Source organism: Megascapheus bottae, chromosome 10 (genome assembly GCF_031878675.1).
Source record: "Megascapheus bottae isolate mThoBot1 chromosome 10, mThoBot2.hap1, whole genome shotgun sequence".
Lineage (NCBI taxonomy): Eukaryota > Metazoa > Chordata > Mammalia > Rodentia > Geomyidae > Megascapheus > Megascapheus bottae.
Window position 1 is genome coordinate 22,219,920 of NC_143518.1, and position 22,135 is coordinate 22,242,054.

The 22,135-nt window shown below is 40.8% G+C and overlaps 1 protein-coding gene across 3 annotated transcripts in view; it reads right to left on the reverse strand.

Moving 5' to 3' along the window:
• Window positions 1–6,908: 6,908 nt before the first annotated feature.
• Window positions 6,909–22,135, reverse strand: part of Fam20b (FAM20B glycosaminoglycan xylosylkinase) — a 36,553-nt gene continuing 21,326 nt past the window's right edge. For all 3 annotated transcript variants that reach the window (XM_090340349.1, XM_090340347.1, XM_090340348.1), the window contains exons 3-8: window positions 21,567–21,653; window positions 18,689–18,798; window positions 15,885–16,056; window positions 13,134–13,325; window positions 12,637–12,696; window positions 6,909–8,541 (exon numbers count right to left, since the gene is read on the reverse strand). In XM_090340349.1, coding sequence (XP_090196475.1) covers window positions 8,310–8,541; window positions 12,637–12,696; window positions 13,134–13,325; window positions 15,885–16,056; window positions 18,689–18,798; window positions 21,567–21,653 — 853 coding nt within the window. In that variant the 3' untranslated portion in view covers window positions 6,909–8,309. The remainder of the gene's footprint in view (window positions 8,542–12,636; window positions 12,697–13,133; window positions 13,326–15,884; window positions 16,057–18,688; window positions 18,799–21,566; window positions 21,654–22,135) is intronic.

The window sequence follows — 22,135 nt, forward strand, 5'->3', positions numbered from 1 at the left end:
GTCGGCCCAGCCCCGGCTCTCCACCCCCAGCCGCTGGCGGACTGACTGGGAGGATGGAGATTGCGGATTGGTGTTGCCATGACGATGGGCTGGCCGGGTGGGGCTAGCAAGCCGCAACCTGCCAACTTGCTTCCTTGTGACTGGCTTAGGGAACCGGAACCTAGCCTGGTGTGTGGGACACAGGCAGCTGGAGGCCAGTTTCAGGCCGTCCCTCCAGGCTTCCAGGAAGCAGTCTATTCTGGGGGTGATGGTGGTCACGAAGGTGACATCAGGTCTTAGGACTTGTCCATCACTCAACTGCCTTCGCGCAGCTATGATAGTCCTTGTGAAAACAACTCCATAAGGACTTTTTTTTTTTTTTTGCCAGTCCTGGGCTTGAGCTCAGGGCCTGAGCACTGTCCTTGGACTTTCTCAAGGCTAGAGCTCTACCACTTGAGCCTCAGCACCACTTCCGGCTTTTTTCTATGTATGTGGTACCGAGGAATCGAACCCGGGTCTTCGTGCATGCTAGGCAAGCACTTTAACCACTAGGCCAAACTCCCCGCCCAAAGACACTCACTTGCACCATTTCTGGTTGCAGGCCAACCTCCTCCCCGCCCATTAAAGCAAGCTAGTGAAAGCACTGCAGCCAGCAGCAGTTGGCTGCAGAGTCTGCTGAGTGGAGAAACCCTGAGATTTGGGCACCAGACACCCATCTGCCCAGGTTGCTCTGTTTGTTGTTTTTGTTTTTGTCAGTCCTGGGGCTTGAACTCGGGGCCTAAGCACTGTCCTTCGGCTTTCTTAAGGGTAGAGCTCTACCACTTGAGCCACAGCACCACTTCAGGCTATTTCTATGTATGTAGTACCGAGGAATCAAACTCTGGTCTTTGTGCATGCTAGGCAAGCACTATACCATTAGGCCACACACTCCTATTCCCTGCTCTGACTCTTCTGCAGAAGAAAATGAAAGATAGCATGTTTACACTGATGCAAACTGCCAAAACAGGAAAGGATGAGATCCCTGATTCACAACAGAATCATACTATCTCTTGTAAATAATATTGCATAAAATAGCAATTTTCAATTGCTTTGTACTATAAAAAGCCATTACTTTTCCTTCAGCTTTCTTCCTAACTGGGAACACAGGAGGTGGCAGATTTCAGAAGAGTTTAGTGTATTTTTCAGCATTAAGAGCCATCAATAGCAGGGCACTGGTGGCTCATGCCTGTAACCCTAGCTACTCAGGAGGTTGAGCTCTGAGGATTGAGGTTCAAAGCCAGCCTAAGCAAGAAAGTCCAGTTAATCACCAGAAACCAGAATTAGCACTGTGGCTCAGTGGTAAAGTGCTAGCCTTGAGCTGAAGAGACCACGAACAACACCACCTCCCCCCAAAAAAGCCATCGGTGGCCCTGGAGAACGGTGCCTTGGCTGAAAACTTAACTAGTCACAAGTCATGGTTGGTGGCTTTGGGGCGTGGCTATCTAGATGTGAGGCAAACCTATGCACTATGGCCACAAAGGAGGGCAGACAAACATCTCACCCTCTTATCTGTGTCTTCCATCACCCTCTACTTGGGGTATTTCTTCTGCTACCAAATTTGTTCCTCCTTTCAAACAGCCAGGGAAACCAGACCAGTACCTTTGTTAGTACATCAAGAGAGATGGGTTGAATAGCAATGCATGTGTTTATACTGGATCTTAAATCATCAGTGCTATCAAAACTAGACCTCAGCTTTCTATGGAGCCACAAATAAGGCAACAGTGCAGCCAATGCTTGTGGAACCCTTCACAGGTAGTTATCCTTGAAACACACCATAAGCTTGGCTTATTGGTAGGTGGTGAAAACTTCTACAGGTGGGGCCTACAGCAAGGTCTTTGGGCCACCAGAAGGAAGTTACAGGAGCCCAGTCTCTTCTATTTCCCCTCTGATTGTGGAAAGCGGTTTTGTTCCATCGTAAGATGTATTCCCCCAACACTGGGGGGATATACACAATGGACCATAAGCAACCTTCAAAGATATAAACAGCCTCCAACACCACACACCCAAATTAATGATTCCCTTTATAAATTAACTATCAGGTTTTGTTATAGTGACAGAAAGCTAGCACACTGTTAGTACTTATTTGAAATCTGAAAACATTAAAAGGTCATTGTCTGTATAGCTCCAGGTATTATCTATCTGCTTTATGTCTCCACCTCCCTCAAACATGTCACTTTGGCTGGGCACTGGTGGCTTGTGCCTATAATCCTTAGCTATTCCAAAGGTTGAAATCTGAACATTAAGGTTCAAAGCCAGTCCTGGAAGACAAATGTAAGAGACTCTTACTTTCAATTAACCAGGAAAAAGTGGGACCTTGAAGGCATGACCAACTGGTAGAGTGCCAGTTGTGACCAAAACATTAAGTGAGAATCCAAGGCCTGGAGTTCAGGCTTCAGTACTGTACACACACAACTCCCTTCACAGTGATACTATGAAGATAAATTCAGAGTGTTTGATCTTAGTAACATTATCTTAATATGTGTTTCCTTATATATAGTATACTTTAAAGGCTATTGAATGGCTTTAGTACTGATAGGAATTTATGTTAAAATACTAATAACTAATAGCTATTAATAGTTTAAGAGATAGAGCTCTTGCTTACCTTACCACATGCTGGCCATCCTAAAAGACAAAAGTTTCTAATAACAATAATTTATTTAAAAAAAACTTGAGGAAAAGTTTACCGCAACTTTTAGGTAGTACTAGTTCCTGAGATCTTTGGTGTAGATTTAGCAATTCAACTTGACTCTAAGACATTCCTTTTGCTAAAAAAAAAAAAAAAAAATTGTTTTCACCAGAATCAACCTCACCCAGAAACAAAATCTATACACTAATGTTTAAGTCTTGAGTACTTCAATAAATTCCTCACATTTCATTCTCAGGGACTGGAGGCTACTAGCTAAAAATTTCCAGGATTAAGAGCACAAGGATGGTGAGACATCTAGAGGCTGCTGTGGGAACCGCAGGCATGGTGAGGTACCATGTTCACTGCAGTACCATGGCATTGGTCCAGATGCCCCTCAATGGACAGATCAGTATGAATCAATGCGATCTCTATGAATTTTGTATCTGTAGATTCAGCCAGTGAGCATATCTAAATTTGTATTTGTCTTACATAGATGTAGGAATTTTACTACTCCAGTGGGAAGAATATTTCATCACTTGCAAAGAAATTGATGGACCTGGAAAAATATCTATTAAGGTGAAGACAGGCCTAGAAAGACAAAAGGCTGCATGTTTCCTCCCATGTTAAAGGTAGGTCTAATTTATAAATATACAAGTAGAACATATACAAGGTCTTATCCAAATTTACATCCTAAATGTATTCACCAAAGTATGGTATATGCAGTAGGGAATTCAATGGTGTATCTCCTTAGAAAAACTCAGTTCAATAAAAGGAATACCAGGAAGCTGGTATTTGAGATGTATTTTGGGGAGGATATTTGGTGGGGAGGATAGGAAGATGGAGAGGGAAGGGGGGGTGAGAATAGTTATAATATTCAATGCATATCTTGTTTCCTAAAAGCTGTATGCTGGGAAATGGATCTTTTCTACATTTTTTTGTGGGTCATGGGGCTTGAACTTGGCCTGGGCTGTGTCCCTGAGCTCTTCAGCTCAAGGCTACCATTCTACCCTTGAGCCAAGCCGCACTTCGTTCTCTAGAGGTTAATTGGAGGAAAGTCTCAGGTCCTTTTGTGCTTGGGCTGGCTTTGAACCTTGATCCTCAGATCTCAGCCTCCTAAGTAGCTAGGATTACAGATATGAGCCACTGTGCCCTGCTGGACCTTTTCTTCTTGCCTATCTGAGGATAAATTCTTTAGGATCCACAATTCTTTTTTGTGTGTGTTTCCTATGCATATGGTACTGAGGAATCATACCAGGTCTTCATGTTTGCTAGGCAAGCACTCTACCACTAGGCCAAACTTCTGGCCAAGGATTCTCACTTCTTTACCGCTAAAAAACCACAATGTTGGCTGGGTGCTTGTAGCTCGTGCCTGTAATCCTAGCTATTTAGGAGGCTGAGATTTGAGGATTGCAGTTTGAAGCTATTCTGGGCAGAAAAATCCCCATGAGACTCATCTCCAATTAACAACTCAAAAACTTTAAGTGGCACTGTGGCTCAAAGTGATAGAGTGGTAGCCATGAGCAAAAGAACTCAGGGACAGTGCCCAGGCCCTGAGTTCTGGCCCCATATCTGATAAAAACAAAATCAAAACCAAATCCTACAAAGTTGGAGTTAACTACGAAATATACAAGAAGCCTTGAAGAATGATCCTGTGGAAAATTCTGGTGCAGTTACAAGTTAGTATGGACCTTCTGAAGACCAGTGAGAAGATTAAACTTCTTACCCATTGCATATTGTGAAGCAGTCCCTGTGGAAGGTTAAGTGGAGGCAAAAGAAGCAAGCTGTCCCTTATGAAACAGGCAGAAAATTGGTATAGGAAACAAGGGGAAATCCTGACAGGGAGAAAATAGAAAAAGACGATACACATCAGTATATATTAAAATCTTTATTTTCTTTCTGTTCTGAATTGAAACCCATAGAACACAACAGAAATTCGGGTGTACGTTTGCTGTTTAGAATCCTACCAAGTTTAACCTTTACTTGTGCAGTGGCAATGAGGAAATTCTTGGTAGACCAAATGAAAGTAGTGACTCCTACATCTTCGTTTAGGCAAATAAATTAGCTTCCCACTAAGTTATTTCCAGTTTCCCAATGTTTGCTTGTGAGGAACACCTTAGTTCCTAAAACATGTGACAGTCCCTACTCACTACCCAGGCTGAAGCAATAAAAGGGCAAGAAGCCAGCCTGCCCCACAGAACAGATTCACAAAGGCAGGCTCACTAGGTGGGTAGCCACAGCTGGCTCACCAGAGCGGCTCAGCAGGTATTTGCTGAGCAAATGGTCCTATGTCACTTAAGGTCCACTCATAGACTAAGAGAAACTTTTATTAGCTTCAAGTCCTCCTTTAGTCAGTACTTCTGTGTGACAAAATACACTTTTCTTGCTATAATACACAGCTAGCTATGTTAATTCATACATCTCTGCCTATGTTTCCCAAAGCTCATTCTCACAGGATGACCACTCACAAGACAGCTTATGACAGAGGTTGTTTCACCATCTTGCAATGTGGTTAGAGGACACTAACAGAAGGGATACTGAAGGGACATAGGGCATGGGAAGGGGAAACCAACTTTTGTTTCTTTTAAATAAAAGATGGATTTCTTTGGGTGACTGCACCATTAGGTTATACTGAGAAACTGCCATGTACAGGATTCAACTTTTCTGAAGTATTGTATAATAAATGTTCCTAAATTCCTCCATTTTCTTCTTAAAATTTAAGTTGATAATTAACCCTGAGTGCAAACAGGGAGAAATGCCAAAATACATATGGAACAATATTCTGAGCAAATCAGAGCTTGATGTCTTATAGAAAAATTACTTATACTCCTGTCTCAAAACCACAGTGCAGCCTCATATTTAAGAATAGTTTTAGAATAAAGCCTTACATCCTGTGCCTCCAATTCAAACTTCAAAATAGACATTTTTAAAAGCAAAAAAGAGCAGAAAATATTAATCGATTCTGATTTTCCTAAGTTTATAATATTAAAACGTATCTGTATCTTCACATACTTATTGCACCAATGGGATATATTCAGTTGGTATATCCAATGTAGAGTTGACCAAAATCCCTTCAATGCTTTGATTACACTATCCCAAGCTTCTAATAAATTAACAAACCAAAAGAGGCATGTCACATTAAAAGAGACCTACTTTTTTCAAAGCAAACATAGTGTTTATGAATCTTAAGGCTGCTAGCTTTTATGGTTGGTTTTCTTCAAGGTTCACCCAGGTACACTTTTGTGGCTCAATCCAGTCCTAACTAGAACACAAATAAAACTCTAAATGTCATGTCACAAAGTTCTTAGCTAATATCTTTTTTTTGGGGGGGGGGAGGGGAAGGTAGTCCTGGAGCTTGAACTCAAGAGCCTGAGCACTGTTATTGGGCTTTCTCTCAAAGCTACCGCTCTACTACTTGAGCCATAGCACCACTTCCAGTCTTTTCTGTTTATGTAGTACCAAGGAATCTAGTGCTTTCTAGGCAAACACTCTACCACTAGGCCATACTCCCACCCCCCCTGAATACCTTTTTATATCCTGGGGAAACAGAAAAGAATAAAATGACACTTTTTTTCAATTTCTTTGAAGGACAATTTTTTTTTTTTCAAAGTAGCTTTCCTTCCTGTGTTTCTCCTCAGCAGAATCTCCTGCTTCCATATTAGGAAAGAAGTTCCCAGTTTGAGAATGGTTCTTCTTTATTTGTGTGGCATACTAAAGGCAACCTGTCTGAAAAGACACTAAACCATAATTTAGTTCAATCAGAAGTTACTTAGGAGAGCAGAGCTGACTAATGTTCTATGTAAGTGGTAGAGTGCTAGCCTTGAGTAAGAAGAGTTCAGGGATAGCACCCAGGTCCAAGATGTTTTCCAAGGCATCTTTCCATCCTATGTTTCTCCTCAGCACAATCTCCTGCTTCCATAGGAAATTCTGTGTAGTCTCCCACCAGTGGCTCCTACAGCTCTGGGGTGAACATTATGCACAGTATTCTCAAGATAAGAATTACTCTGGATGCACAGAGTAGGCAGGTAGCCTTAAAACTGGAGTCAATGCCTCCTTTGGTTAACATTGTTTTGTGCTAAAATTTGTTGTCTTAAATTTAATACCCCCTTAAAAAAAATAAGCTCGTTCTTATATGCGAAACCTGGGACATAGATGCAAATGATGTTTTTGAAAGTGTAGCTGCCTAAAACTGCTAAGCCATGGCTAGCAGTAATGGTTCAACCACACTGCTAAAATAGAAGTTTCTGCCAGACAGAAGTACAGTACAGAATCAGAACCATATCTGGACTAACTTGGAGGAAAACAGCTCTGAGAACACGAGTGAGCAACTCAGGCCTGTCAACCCGTGACCCTGTAATTTATTACAGCTGCTTACATGTCAAAATCACCTTTCCAGAACTCAAAGCTACACTTGTGGTTTAGCAACCTAAACTTGAGTACTGTGAAGAGACAGAAGAATATTACTATATCATGAGCTCAGAATGCCAAATGAGACTAAATGATAAACGTAGACTTGGGGGGTACATCAAAATCTAAATGTTAATTTCAAGACTCAAAGGGCCTGAAATGTTTAAATGGCCTAAATCACAGGCTAAGCTTCCACCCAGCAGGATGTGTATGATCTGCTGCAGCACAGTTGCCTTTCGCACATGGCAAGAATAAGATTGCATATCCGCTGGACATAGCCACTTTCATGACCAACTGTCTAAATGCAGTGGTGGAAATTTACTTCAGAGGAGAAATGAGACTGGCACACACTATCAGAATTCCTGGCTCTTACTCCAGGTAGTATCAAAAGTTGCCTTTGTTAATTTGGAATTTCCCTACTTTAGGTAAACAATCAGGGAAGTGAGGCAAAACGAGGCAAAACAAAACAAAACCTCACCATAAAGGGAATATGCTTGAGTTATAACAGTATTTTCTATAGAAAATGTTTTGATTTATTTGGACATGACTGTAGCTCTGTAGCTTTTACTTACCCACAAAGTCATATTAGTTTTGTGTATAGCTAAGAACTGAAATAGGGGGAACTTGTTTTTCACTAATTCAGCCACTGATTGATTCTACTAGATGAGCCTCTCTCTCCTTTCCTTCCCTGAGTTAGTCAAACTACACTACCCAGTTGTTTAAAAGCCTGAACATCTTCCTTTTTGTCTGTTCCTCCAGTTCTATCTCCTCAACAGGGTGTACTATTTGGCTCAACAGAATGAAGATTTAGTTAACTGCCATTCTGAGGAAGGCTTTCCAATTTGACTAGGCCTGGGACAAAAAAAGACAAGAGTCTGTGAAAGTTTCCACAAAATCTACAGGTGTGGAGAAAGACTGAAAAGTTTACCTCAAAACACACACTAAAGCCAGTGCCAGCATTCACCTACCTAAATGCCACACCTCTGTTTGTCCTTTGGCATGGAATTGAAAAAGACTGACCATTGTTAGAAAGGGTGAGGAAGTCAGCTGATTCTGCAGAAACAGCTCATGCTCTAATGGTCATGGTCTTTGCTTTAAGCCTTACTTACTACAGAAACCCCCAGAAACCCCCAAAGCTACCCTGTCCTTTACCAACAGAACTTGCCTCTGGCCACCTCCAAGCCATCTCATGCCATTTGAAAATGATTGTGCTGTTTTTCTATCTTTGTAAAAATAAGTTTTGCTTATTTTGTGTTGAAAATCACAAGTGTGAGAGAGGCATCCTATCTTCCACCAGCACAGTGTCCATCCCAAACTGGTCAGTGCACTGCTTTATGGTGGCCAGGACATTCAGAAGCCGCTGGTCCACAGCATCCAGGTGTAAATCGGACAGCACAGGGGAGATGGGGTCATGGGCCAGGGCAGATTTTAAGGCAGACTTTAGCACTCCATTCTTAAGGTAGTTCAGTCTGTTCCAGGTAGAAACCCGAATGCTGAAAGAAAAAGGTTTAAGACAAGTTACATAAAAACAATCAAACTGATTTTAAAGTCTACGTGGCAGACAAAAGTTTAAAAAAATTATATAAAATATTTTAACTGGAAAAGCCATTTGCTTCAGAATTACCTCCACATGAGAAAGCCACATTATCATGTTTTGATTTTTATGGGTGATTATGCATACACACATCATACATTCATACATACACATAGATGTTCAATAAAGGAAAAACATGAACTAAGGAGTGACATTAAGATGCCTGTTACTCATAAACTGGTATGTTGCACTGAAACCCTCTGTGTAACAGCACAAGTAAAAAAAATAAAAAAACAAACGGTACACTAATCTGAATGTCCAACAATTGGAATAGTTAAACAAATCATGGCTTACTCATCTACTCATGAAAACCCTGCAGCCATTAAAAAGTTTTGAAAATTGAGTGTGACATGGAAAAGTTAGAGGAAATAAATCTTTTTAAATTTGTGGGATAACAAAATATGTCTGTGAAATCAGAATGAAGCACACTAAAGTGATAATAGGCATTATACTTGGATGTAAATGGGGAGTTTAATTTCCTCCTTCATGTTCCTAAATATATATTTCTACCATAAAAAAGAAGTATGTATGTATGTATGTATGTATGTATGTATGTATGTATGTATGTATGTATGCATGTATGTATGAATGTATTGTTCCAGTCTTGGGACTTGAATTCAGGGCCTGGATTCTGTCCCTGGAGATAAGCATCTTCCACTTTCTTACTTGGGCTAGCTTTGAACGTAATCCTCAGATCTCAGCCTCCTGAGTAGCTAGGATTACAGGTGTGAGCCACCAGTACTTGGATTTATGTAGTTTTTCATTATCTTCAAAGGAGATGCCATTTAAAAAGTATTTTGAGTATAATGCATTATGATCAATGTTGCCCCACCCTTTCTACATTCTCACCTACTACTCACCTATCCCTTTCCACTCATCCTCCTTTCCTTGCTCTTCTTAATTTTGGAGGATATACACTGAATTTTTCCCCACTTTGGTCGGTTGTGGGGCTTGAACTCTGGGCCTGAGTGCCGCTCCTGAGCTCTTCAGCTCAAAGTTACCACCCTACTCCTTGAGCCAAAGCCCCACTTCCTGTTTTCTAGTGGTTAATTGGAGATAAGAGTCTCTTGGTCTTTAGTGCCGGACTGGCTTAAATCCATGATCCTCAGATCTCAGCCTCCTTAATCCTTCTTAGAATTACAGGCATGAGCCACCACGTCCCACTTACATTCAATTCTTAACTATATCTCTCCCACTTCTCCTACAAGAAAAGTTCTTAATTTCCATATAGATAAAGCAAGAAATTACTAAGCAGGCACAAATTTCTGATTGCAAGTGGAAATCTATTCTTCAACTATTTAGAAAGGAAAAATGATGCTTGCATAAAACATAAAAAGGATGACCACGCATATTTCTTATTCTAAATTCTATAAATGGCCAAAGCATCAGAGTTTCCCTCATGTGGACTTAATCAACTTTACTGTCTCTCAGATCCAAATTCCCCAAAGATAATCTGGACGCCCTATTTCTTGTCTTTTTTATACATTTTCCCTTCCTTGAGTGTTTTACTTCATCCCCACTTTTTTTTTTTTTTTCCTGCCAGTGCTGGGCTTGAGCTCAGGGCCTGAGCACTGTCCTTGGACTTTCTCAAGGTTAGAGCTCTACCACTTGAGCCTCAGCACCACTTCCGGCTTTTTTCTATGTTCGTGGTACTGAGGAATCGAACCCGGGTCTTCAGGCATGCTAGGCAAGCACTCTACCATTAGGCCAAACTCCCCTCCCCCCACTTTTCTTTTATGCTCACTGTTGCATTAAAATTTAGTAATTTGGGGGTTGGGATTGTGGCATGTGCACACGTGCACGTGCATGCACATGTACACACCCATACCCACACCAAATTAGTAAATTTTGGCTGGCAGTGTGACCTAATTCTTAAAGTGCTGGCCTAGCATGCACAAAGACCCAGGTTCAATTCCTCAGTACCATATATGTAGAAAAAGCCAGAAATGGTGCTGTGGCTGTAGTGTTAGAGCTTTAGCCTTGAGAAAGCTCAAAGACAGTGCTCAGGCCCTGAGTTCTAGCCCCAGAACTGGCCAAAAATTCTTTTTTTTTTGGTGGTACTAATGATTGAACTCAGAACTTCTAATTTATTAGACAAGTGCTCTACCTCTTCAGCCATGTGTGGGTGGCTTATAAATGTTACTTTTGGCATAATTTTGTTCCTATTTAAAAAAAAAAAGGTTTGGTTTAGCTCAGTGGGAGAGTACTTGTCTAGCATATACAAGATCTTGCTTGAGTTTGATCCCTAGCCCTGCAAAATAGAAAAGAAAGGAAGTGAGGAAGGGATTAAAAAAGAAAGGAAAAGCAAAGCAAAGTAGACCAGTTCCTAAGAAAAGCAGGCAGTCTCACTTGCCATGGGAGTGCTTCTAGACTTGCTTTTCTATGTGGTCAAGCAGGTGAATCTCAATGATCCTTGATGTACATACTTTTTTGTTATACATACTTTTTTGTTTTCTACAGAACTTGCTAACTCTTATTTTTACAATCTACTATTTTTGTGTACACCTTCTGTATGTCATTTATGTCATCTTTGCCTACAATTAGAGAAACTGGTAGGCATAGCTTTTTCTAGTTCAAAGACAAATTACAAGTAACTGGTAGATCTAGGATTCCAACAGTTGCCTTTGCAATGACTGTTTCTGCAAAGGGGCAAGGCCCTTATATTTGTTCAGGAAGAGTTGCCATTTTCTGGCTAAGGTTGAATACTTATTAGAAGTCACATCTACTCTTCTACATACTTTTCTCCATCTTAGATTCAGGAATGCAAGACTCTCACTCAGTTCTAGATCTGTCTATGGACAGAAACAGAATATGTTCTGTCCAGTTTGAATGGATGTGTGCATCTACTATGTCATCCATAATGCATACTTTAAAATGGGATGAAAATCAATGACCTCAGTCAGGAGCTCCTGAGAGCCCAGTTTTTAATCTAATCTTCTTGATTTACTACTCAATTTCTTTGTTCTCAAGAGACATAAAACAATTTTAAATTCTTATTTAAAAAAATGGCTTGTCCATATAATGAATGATTGTTGTTCTTAAGGTACTATGTTATGTCTCATCACTTTTGCTGTCGTTGGTTATCTCATATTGTTACACTATCTCATTTTGTTACCTGATATATCGGATATATTTGTATTTAGTTATTTGAAATTGGATAGGGAATGGGGGAAAACAAGATGAGGGGTGGGGGTGGGGGGGAGGGAAATGGGGACCAAGACATGTGAAAGGGTATCAACGTATGGGAATTAATGTACCATCTATCTGGCAAATATCATGTAACCTTTCTATTAATTACAATAAAAATACATGAAAAAAATGGCTTGTAGTTTACACAATTTCAAACTGAGATATGTATTGGGAGCTGGTGGTTCATGCCTCTAATCTTATCTGTTCTGCAGATTGAGATCTGAAAAGGTCCTAAGTCAGTCAGAGCAGAAAAGTCCATGAGACTCATCTCTAGCCAGCAAAAAGCCAGAAGTGAAGCTGTGGCTCAGAGAGTAGAGTGCTTTCCTTGAGAAGAAAGGGACAATACCCAGGTTGAGTTCAAGTGCCAGTACTAGCACAATAAACAAAACAAATAAGGATATGCAAACCTAGGAGGTACATGATAGATGTGAGAGGACTTAAAATTTCAAAGAAACCAGACTGTAGCAACTAAGTATATAGGTTTTACTTAGATTTTGTGGGCAGTGGAGTAGGAAGAGTGAGGAAGTTAATTACATTCTGATATTAAACTGAACACAACTATGTATTATTAATCAGATTATGAACTTCATTCATACAAAATTAAAAATGAGTTCCAAGCTCTGAATTATTCTCCCTTTCCCTGACTCAGAGAGATTTCAGGATATCCAAGGGTTCTAGATTGGAAAAGTATGCAAAAGCACTGCTTAGGTGACAGGAGGAAGAAATATGATCAAGAAAACTTATGTACTGTCCCACAAGCCTGAAAAGGCAGTGTAGGCAGGTGTGTTTGCTGTGTACAACTTACATGCAACATTGATAGAGAGGGGCAAGAATGCTTCTTTCATCCAGAGAGGGGTTCCCAAAGCTGAAAATTAAATTAAAAATTAGTGAATGCGGTGGAAGTATCAGTTCTCATCTCATTATCAAAGAACAGCAAATTCTGTATGAAATTCAAATGTAATCCTAGATAATTTCATGCTCCAGCAGCTAAAATCATTTACATTAAAGACAAGCAGGGTATGACCAATTAGACATAGCATCACTAACGGCCTGTACTGAAGTATCTACAAAGAACTCATCTCCAAAGACTCTTTGGTTCCATTACATGCTTCAAGCCTCCTCACAAGCCCAGACGCATTGAAACCACTGACTGAAATCTCTGTGAGGCAAAAGAAACATTTCATCCTTACAGTGGTTTATCTCAGGTATTTGTCACAGTGACTGAAAGCTGACTAACACAATGCTCTAGAAAATATCCTTTTGTGTGTAGACACTGACAAAAGACAGGCCAGCTGGTCTTACCTTTTGGCATTATCAAGAAGGATTAGCATACTAGCGCCTTCATCATCTTGAAAGCTCTCATAGTGATGGCGGTCAGCATTGCCAATCAGGTAATCAAAGACTGCAGTATCAATAATGTCTAAGAGGCGTGGGCCTGAATCATACGGGGATGTTTTCTTCACAGCATCACAGTAGCTCTCATCATACTCCCACCTGGAGACAAGTAGCATCATAAGGGTTATTACTGAGTACCAATACTACACCTAGCTATTTAATTTCAATCTTAAAAGTCACCCCCAAACCTTGTGCTGAAGGACTAGTTGCTAGCCTGTGGTGCTACTGAAGGATAAGGGCTAGTGGAAGGAAGCTGAATCACAGAGGGATGACCAGGAGGGGACTTATAGGAACCCAAGCTCCACCTTTTCTATCTTTTTGCTTCCCAACCACAGAAAGTGAGCAGCTTTATACTAACAAAAGATTCCCTATCGGCCGGGAGTTTGGCCTAGTGGTTAAAGTGCTTGCCTAGCATGCATGAAGACCCGGGTTCGATTCCTCGGTACCACATACATAGAAAAAAGCTGGAAGTGGTGCTGAGGCTCAAGTGGTACAGCTCTAGCCTTGAGAAAGTCCAAGGACAGTGCTCAGGCCCTGGGCTCAAGCCCAGGACTGGCAGAAAAAAAAAAAAAGATTCCCTACCATAATGTTCTGCCCTTTCTACAGTTCCAAAAGCAGTGGAGCCAACCTAGCATGGGCTAAAAGATCTGAAATGTGAGCTAATAAAAGATTTCTTTTCAATTTACTTATCTTAGGTATTCGGTGGTTTAGAGGCCTTGAGTTGGGAACAGTTTAGGGAAGCAGGCTAAAGAAAGGCTGGAATGTGAGAAGCAGAAGTTAATGGATGATTCTTGGATAGCAAAGGCTATGCTGATTGAAATTTCAGATGAAAAGGAGTGCCTACTGGGGATTGGATTAGAGGCTAATCATAGTACATTCGACAAAGAACTTTTCTACTTTTTTTCCTATGCCCTGAGATTTGGCAGGAGAGCAAAATTTAAAAGTGCAAAATGGTTTATATGTTGGAGGAAATGCCAAGGTGGCAGAATGCTTGCTTTTTAACCAAATTTACTATGAGAAACAGGAGTACACAGAGCAGAAAGAGTTGCAGAGAAGAAACTCATGGTTTGACCAGAAAGTAAGGCCATATAAAGTTCAAGGTAACATGTTTATTAGCACCATCAAAAAGGAGTCAAGAACTTTGCACTGTATAACAGGAGAGATGTCAGGCTGAACATAGCCTAGGGAATTATTCAGCCATAGAGAAAGATACTCAGAAGCTGCAGCAGTCCAAGCAGCCTAGCTACTGCTTAAGATGGTGTCAGAAAGCTGCAAGCATCCATGTGATGATAGTTTTTTCAGGCATGTGGAATGTCAGAATTATGGTGTTATAGAGGTTTCCACTGAGATTTCAAAGGAAGGCCTGGGAGTTTCTGCAAAACTAAGAGTGAAGCCAAAGCTGCAATAGAGACTACAGGAAGTCAAGAGACGCCAGAATAATAGAGAGCCTACCTGCCAGGGAAGTTCTAAGTAGTAAGCTGAGCTAGCCCCAGAGGGTGGCCATATGTGCTGTCTAGCCATAGCAGCAAGGCCCCAGGGGTGAGCTGACCAAGGGCTCTGAGGCTCACATACCACTGTGTGCTCTGGATAGTGTCCAAGGAGCTTAAAGGATGTAACAATTGCCTCTCTAGAGTTCAGGCTTGCTTTGGTTCAATCCTTTCACTTTCCTGTTCCTCCCTTTTTGAAATGGGAATGTTTACCCTTGTACTACTTTTATTTTGGAAGTATGTAACATTTTTTTCTTATTTTTGGAGGGGCTTAAAGCTAAGAGTCTGCTTTGAGTCTGGGAGGAGACACTAAAACCCTGACTTTTCAGCAATATTGGCACAGTTAAAGACTTTGAGGACTCATGGAGATGGGCTGAATACACTTTACATTGTGAGACAGACAGTGCCTTTGGGAGCCAAGTAGAATGTTATAGTTTGGACTTTAAATGTCTCCTAAAGACAATGTGCTAGAGGCTTGATTGTCAGCTTGTGACATTATCGGAAGGTGATGGAACATTTATAAGAAGCTTATGTCATTGGTAGCATATCTGAAGTGGATAGCAGAACCTCAGCTCTTCCCTCCTTTCTCTCTGCTTCCCAGTCACCATGAAGCAAGCAGCCTCCTCTATTTTGTGCTTCTGCTAAGATGCACTGTACCATTACAGGCTCTAACCAATATGTCCAAGAGAGTATGAACTAAAATCTCTGGAATTATGAGCCATGACAGTAAGCTAACACAGGGGCACTAGTAAAAACAGAGAAGAAAATCCTTGCTTAATAGGGTTGCTTAAAAGGATTACCCCTGATTCTAGAATTTTATTTATTTATTTATTTATTTTTGTCATTCGTGGGACTTGAACCCTGGGCCTGCGTACTGTCCCTGAGCTCTTTAGCTCAAGGCTATCACCCTACCCCTTGAGCCACAGCGCCACTTCTGGTTTTCTAGTGATCATTAGAGATAAAGAGTCTCAAGGATTTTTTTAGTGCCTAGGCTGGCTTTGAACCATGATCCTCAGATCTCAGCCTCCTGAGTAGCTAGGATTGCAGGTGTGAGCTACTGTGCCCAGCTCAGAGTTGTTTTTATTTTTGGATAGAATATCTGGCTTCTATTTAGGATTGGCATCTGGCCTGGCCCTGGGAGAATTAAGTAGTGGCTCACAGGAAGGTTTACCTGGCCAATTTGCCTTCTCTGTAAGTCCTCCCCCAGGGGTGTCGATGTTTCTGCAGAGGCCACACATCTGGGAGCCAAAGTGTTACAGATCCCTCCATTGTGTCTCCATCGGCACATGCTGGCTCTGTTTCTCGGCAGTAATAGCACTTCCCATAGAAACAAGTATTGTTTCCTAAAGGATGGAAAGGACCCAAATACACTTAAAGAAAAAAAAAGAAGAAGAAAATGCCCAAATCTCCCCCAAACAGTGAAACAAAAGCAGCAATGTAAGCAGGCATTAAGAAAATGAAAATCCTGGGGCTGGGAGTTTGGCATAGTGGTAGAGTGCTTGCCTAGCATGCATGAAGACCCGGGTTCAATGCCTCAGTACCACATCCATAGAAAAACAGGAAGTGATGCTGTGGCTCAAGTGATAGCTCACTAGCCTTGAGGAAAATGCCCAAGGACAGTGCTCAGGCCCTAAGTTCAAGCCCCAGGACTGCCAAAAGAAAAGAAAATGAAAATCCTGAACTTTCTGTATTTCACACATTTATTTTTCTGTATAGGTAATAAAAGTAGATGGTGTAAAAAGAAATCCAAGAAGTACAAACAGGCACATATTAGGAAGTAAATCTCCCTGCTCATCTTTCTGTTAGAAATCAACTACCATCATAGTACCTTAGTAAACTCATCTTATTAAAGAAAAGTGGTATTGTCTTGTTTTTCAGCAGAAGTGAGGTTCTAGTTAAAGTGCCAAAGGGAAGAAGAAAAGGGACATGTGCTCACTTCAGTTATATATGCTGAGGAGAAGGGGAAGCAAATTAGTAAACAGACTGGGGATAATTGAAACCAACTTTCTTATAGATGGAGAAGCTGAACATACAGACAGAAAGGAAGATGGCCAGACTAAAACTTACCAAAAACTAGAATTGGAGATATGAGTTTTAATTGAATTTCTTAATGCACCCAGAGATACAGAAAAAGATACTTATGTGTATATATGCAGACATACAAATGCAAATATGTGAATATACACACATAAATACACACACATTTCCTATGTGTGTGATATTCAGTTATAGGCATACACACATTCAGTTTCTAAAGACCATATTAATACCTTTTTTTTTTTGGTAGGTCGTGGGGCCCAGACTGTGGGCCTAGGCACTGTCCCTAAACTCTTCAACCCAAGGCTACTGCCCTACCCCTTGAGCCACAGCTCCACTTCCTGCTTTTTAGTGACTAATTGGAGATAAGAGTCTGGTGTTCTTTAGTGCCCGGGCTGGCTTTGAAATGAGATCCTCAGATCTCAGCCTCCTAAGTAGCTAGGATTACAGGTGTAAGCCACCTTTTAAAGGACCTGAACTCTCTGAAGAAACAGCTAAGTCTAGGACCAGGGCAAGGAAGGTACTGATGTAACTGGACCACACTGACAGGCTAGCTGTAAGGGAATATACTAGACTAGAATAATAGGGTGTGGTTGGTGGAACTGGTTAAATACACATTTTGAGGCTGGTGAAACAAAAAGAATGAAGATGTTCTACAGTATAGAAAGACATCTAAGACATTAAATAAAAATAAGATGCAGATGTACATGTACCATATGTTGTATAACATATAAATATATACTCATATTTAATTTGAAAAAAGCCAAATTATTAACAGTTTATCACTAGGAAGAATGGATGCAAGAGATGCATGAAGAACTTGCCATTGCAGTCCTTTTAATACCTTAATTTTTTTTTTTTTTAGAAACTAAAGGCATGGCTCAGTGGTGACAGAGAGCCTGCCTTGAGTGAAAAAGATAAGAAATAGGGGCTGGGAGTTTGGCCTAGTGGTTAAAGTGCTTGCCTAGCATGCACGAAGACCCGGGTTCGATTCCTTGGTACCACATACATAGACAAAAGCCGGAAATGGTGCTGAGGTTCAAGTGGTGGAGTGCTAGCCTTGAGAAAGTCCAAGGACAGGGCTCAGGCCCTGAGCTCAAGCCCAGGACTGGCAAAAAAAAAAAAAAAAAAAAAAGATAAGAAATAATATAAGCCCCAATACTAGCACCAAATTTTTAAAAATTATTTTAATGAATTACTAGTTTAAAAATGAAAACAGACACAAATAAGCAGAGAAAACACAGCTTATATGAAACCTGTTATCTATGCCAAGCACCAGTGGCTCATGCTTATAATATTAAGTCTCAACTCAGAAGTTTGAGACTTGAGGATCTCAGTTCAAAGCCCACCTGAGTGAGAAAGTCCATGAGACTCTCCAATTAACGACCAAGAAAAAAAAAAAAGCTGAAAGTAGAATTGTGGCTTAAGTGTTAGAATACCAGTCTTGAGTTTGATAGCAGATCTTCCAGGACAAATGCAACTCTACAAGGGAGGGTTTAATTATCTTATAGAGTTGCCCAAAACTTGTTCAGGTCTAAGAAGACAGTTTTCAAACACACACACACACACACACACACACACACACACGTGTGTAAGAAAATAACTGAGCCAATGAATTGAAGATTAGGCAAAATCCTGAATCAACACTTAACAGTAAGACTAAACAGAAGAAAATAAAGTTATCATTTATTTTCACTACCAGTAAGTTCACACTTTCTACTTTAAAAGTACTGCAAGACAGTACACCGAGAAAAGCTTCCAATTTTCTGCTATCTACTTTTACATCCAATTCCCCCACTAACCTGAGATCAGGTTGCCTATTTGCTTTTACATTCCCTTGGTTCTTCAAGTCCTAAAAGACACAAACCAGCTTGCTCAATGACGCCTTATTTAACTTATTATCTCTTCCCTATCAAAAATCATCTACAATCTTCTTACCTACAGTTAGGAATGTGCTCAGCAGCTGCTCCGTGGCAACAGGCTTGATCTCTGTCCGAAGATTAACAAATCTGCCAACCACCAAGGGGGCACGGCGGAAGCCTAGAATCCTGGTTTGAAAGGTTGAAGAAGAAAAGTAAAAAATCTTTGGGGATGGGGATAAGCTTTATATAGTCTCAAAAATTATGGTGAATCATATTAGATGTGTAAAGGCATCTTGTTTTTAGTTTGATGCTCTACTGACTGAGCTATCCGGGCTCTTGCATCTTGTTTTTAGGAATAAACAAGTTTATGAGTCTCATGTAAAGATGTTTACAATTTGTTTTATAGGTCTAAAAGGCAAATCGTACTAAATATTGAATCTAGGGAATGGGGATATGGGATCATTATATTATCCTTTCTACCTCTATTAGGTAGAGGAAATCTTCCTAATAAAAATTTAAAATTTAAACAAAGCATTAGAAAAACTTGGGCTTAAATTTATGTTAAAACTAGATAAAACAGCACACTGACAAAACTATGTAAACTTGCTGGGCGCAGTGGGTCACACCTGTAATCCTACACAGGAGGCTGAGATCTGAGGATCAAGGTTCAAAGCCCAGCTCAGGCACAAAAGAACCTGAGACTCTCATCTCCAGTTAACCTCTAGAAAAGGGGAAGTGGGGCTTGGCTCAAGGGTAGGGAGGTAGCCTTGAGTTGAAGAGCTCAGTGACAGTGCCCAGGCTGAGTTCAAGCCCCATGACCCACAAAAAAACAAAAAACAAAAACAAAAACAAAAAACCTCATAGGGCAACTCACATATAAAGGTCTCTCTGATGGCTAAATAGTATTGTGCAGTTGAAAATAATCTTTTTTTTTCTTTGAGGTACTTACGACCTCAAACTTGCTAGGCCCTTGTAATGTTCTATCATTTAAGACGTACTCCAGTCCAAATTTTGGCTGGTGATTTTGGAAATGGAATCTCTACCTAAGCTGGCCTTGAACCACAATCTTCTAGATCTCAGAATCCTGAGTAGTTACGGTTCATGTATGAGCCATAGTACCAGTTGAAAACAACTTAAAAAAATTGCTTGGCTAAAAAATCTACTCCCTAAAGATGAAAAATGCAGAAATTGAAGCCCACAGAAAAGTCAATAGTGAAGAAAATAAAAATCACACACAAGGGCTGGGAATTTGGCCAAATGGTAAGAGTGCTTGCCTAGCATGCATGAAGACATATATAGAAAAAAGCTGGAAGTGGCTCAAGTGGTAAGTTTTAGCCTTGAGAAAGCCCAAGGACAGTGCTCAGGCCCTGAATTCAGTCCCCATGACTAGAAAACACACACACACACACACACACACACACACACACACACACACACACACACACACACTTCAGCAACCGAGAAATAGTTACTTACATTTTGTCATATGAATATGTTTTCCTCACATGCATATAATAAACATTCACTTCAATGTATTCATACACATACAACTGAGCTTATATAGTATGCAGTTTTGTATCCTGCTTTTTACTGATTATTGTATCATGAGCCTTTTGCAATGCCATTTAAAAGCCTTAAGACAACAAATAAGGGGCTGGAAGTTTGGTCTAGTGGTAAAGTACTTGCTTAGCATGCATGGGGACCCAGGTTCAATTCCTCAATAGCACATACACAGAAAAGGCCAGAAGTGGTTGTGGCTCAGGTGGTAGAGCTCTAGCCTTGAGAAAGTCCAAAGACAGTGCTTAGGCCCCAAATTCAAGCCCCAGGACTGGCAAGAAAAAAACCCAAAAATAAACCAAATAATCTGTTCAGGCCTGGTTCTATTCTAAACCTAATCTTAAAAAAGCCACAAAAGCAAGCAGATGAAAGGAATTATAAAAATAACATAAAAACAGAGAAATCTGAGGCAAAAGAAGGCAGCTAGGTCTGAGTGCAGTAGAGAAATACAAGTCAAAGCAGGAAAATGTCCAGAGTCATAGATGGACAAAAAAAGGTGGGAAATATTCTTTCTATACACTGTCAACTGCCAGACCAAAAAACAGCAGTCAGGTTAGTGATGAGAGGGCAGTTTCACAGTGGCATGGGAAGCTGGCTGGGTGGCAGTTAGCAAAGGAGGCCATAGTTATCTGGATTTGAGATAGGTCTTTTAAAATAAAAGACTCTCAAAGTACAAGTCATTATATTTAATTCCATTATATTCAGTTTGCCTTAAAAATGATTTAAAAAAATTTGGGGGGGGTTGGGGGGGTCATGGGGCTTGAACTCTGGTCTGGGCACTGCCCCTGAGCTCTTCAGCCCCAAGTCCTGGACTTGAACTCAGCCTGAGCACTATCCTTGGACTTTCTCAAGGATAGAGCTCTACCACTTGAATTTCAGCACCACTTCTAGCTGTTTTCTGTGTATGTGGTACTGAGGAATCCAACCCTGGTCTTCATGCATGCTAGGCAAGCACTCTACCACTAGGCCAAACTGGCCCCCAATAGAAGACTAATTTTTAAACAAACATTTTTTCTTTTAAAGCCTGTCAACATATTAATCAGGAGCTACTGGCACACACTGGTAAATCTAGTTAGTTGGGAACCTGAAGTTCGGAAGACTGTGGCTCAAGGAAAACTCAACAAACAGCTGGACACAGAGGCATGTATCTGTCATCCCAGCTATATGAAAGGCTAAAATCAGGAGGATCACTATTCAAGGCCAGCCTGGGCAGAAGAGTCTGCAAGAGTCCATCTTAATGGAAGAAATTGAGTATGCTGGTGGTACCCAGGAATCCAACCCAGGGCTTCGTGTATGCTAGGAAAGCATGCTCATTAGGCCACACTCCCAGCCCATCGAGAAATTATGGAGAGATTAAAGGAAACAAAGTGAACATAATTCGTTGGGATTACACATACCTGTCTAAATGAAAAGCTGCAACTTCTGCATTGTGTCTATCATAACCAGCATATGGCTCTCCTTCTACTATGTAGTCACGGCTATATCTGCAAAAAGAATGGGAAGCACAGGTACAGATATTAATTGCATCTATATGAAAGGTAGAAAATACACCTTATCAAGTCGGGATCTACTCTATATATACTTTCCTTTGTTAATCTCTAAACAATGTATAACACACACATTGCTCAAAGATGACATGAAGATAAGGCAGACAGAAAGTAGAATTCTTTATCAGCCTCTGCAATTACTCAATGGATAAAACATGCAAGAAGTTGTGGCTTCTTTGTTGTTGGTCATGGGTCTTGAACTCAGGGCCTATGCACTGTGTCTGTGCCTTTTGTCGCTCAAGGCTGGTGTTCTACCACTTTGAGCCACAGGGCCACTTCCAGTTCTCTGGGGTTACTGAAGATAAGAGTCTCACCGACTTTCCTGTGGCTATGAACCATGATCCCTAGATCTCTACCTCCCGAGTAGCTAGGATTATAGGCATGACCCACTGGTGCCCAGCACAAGAAGTTATTTTTAC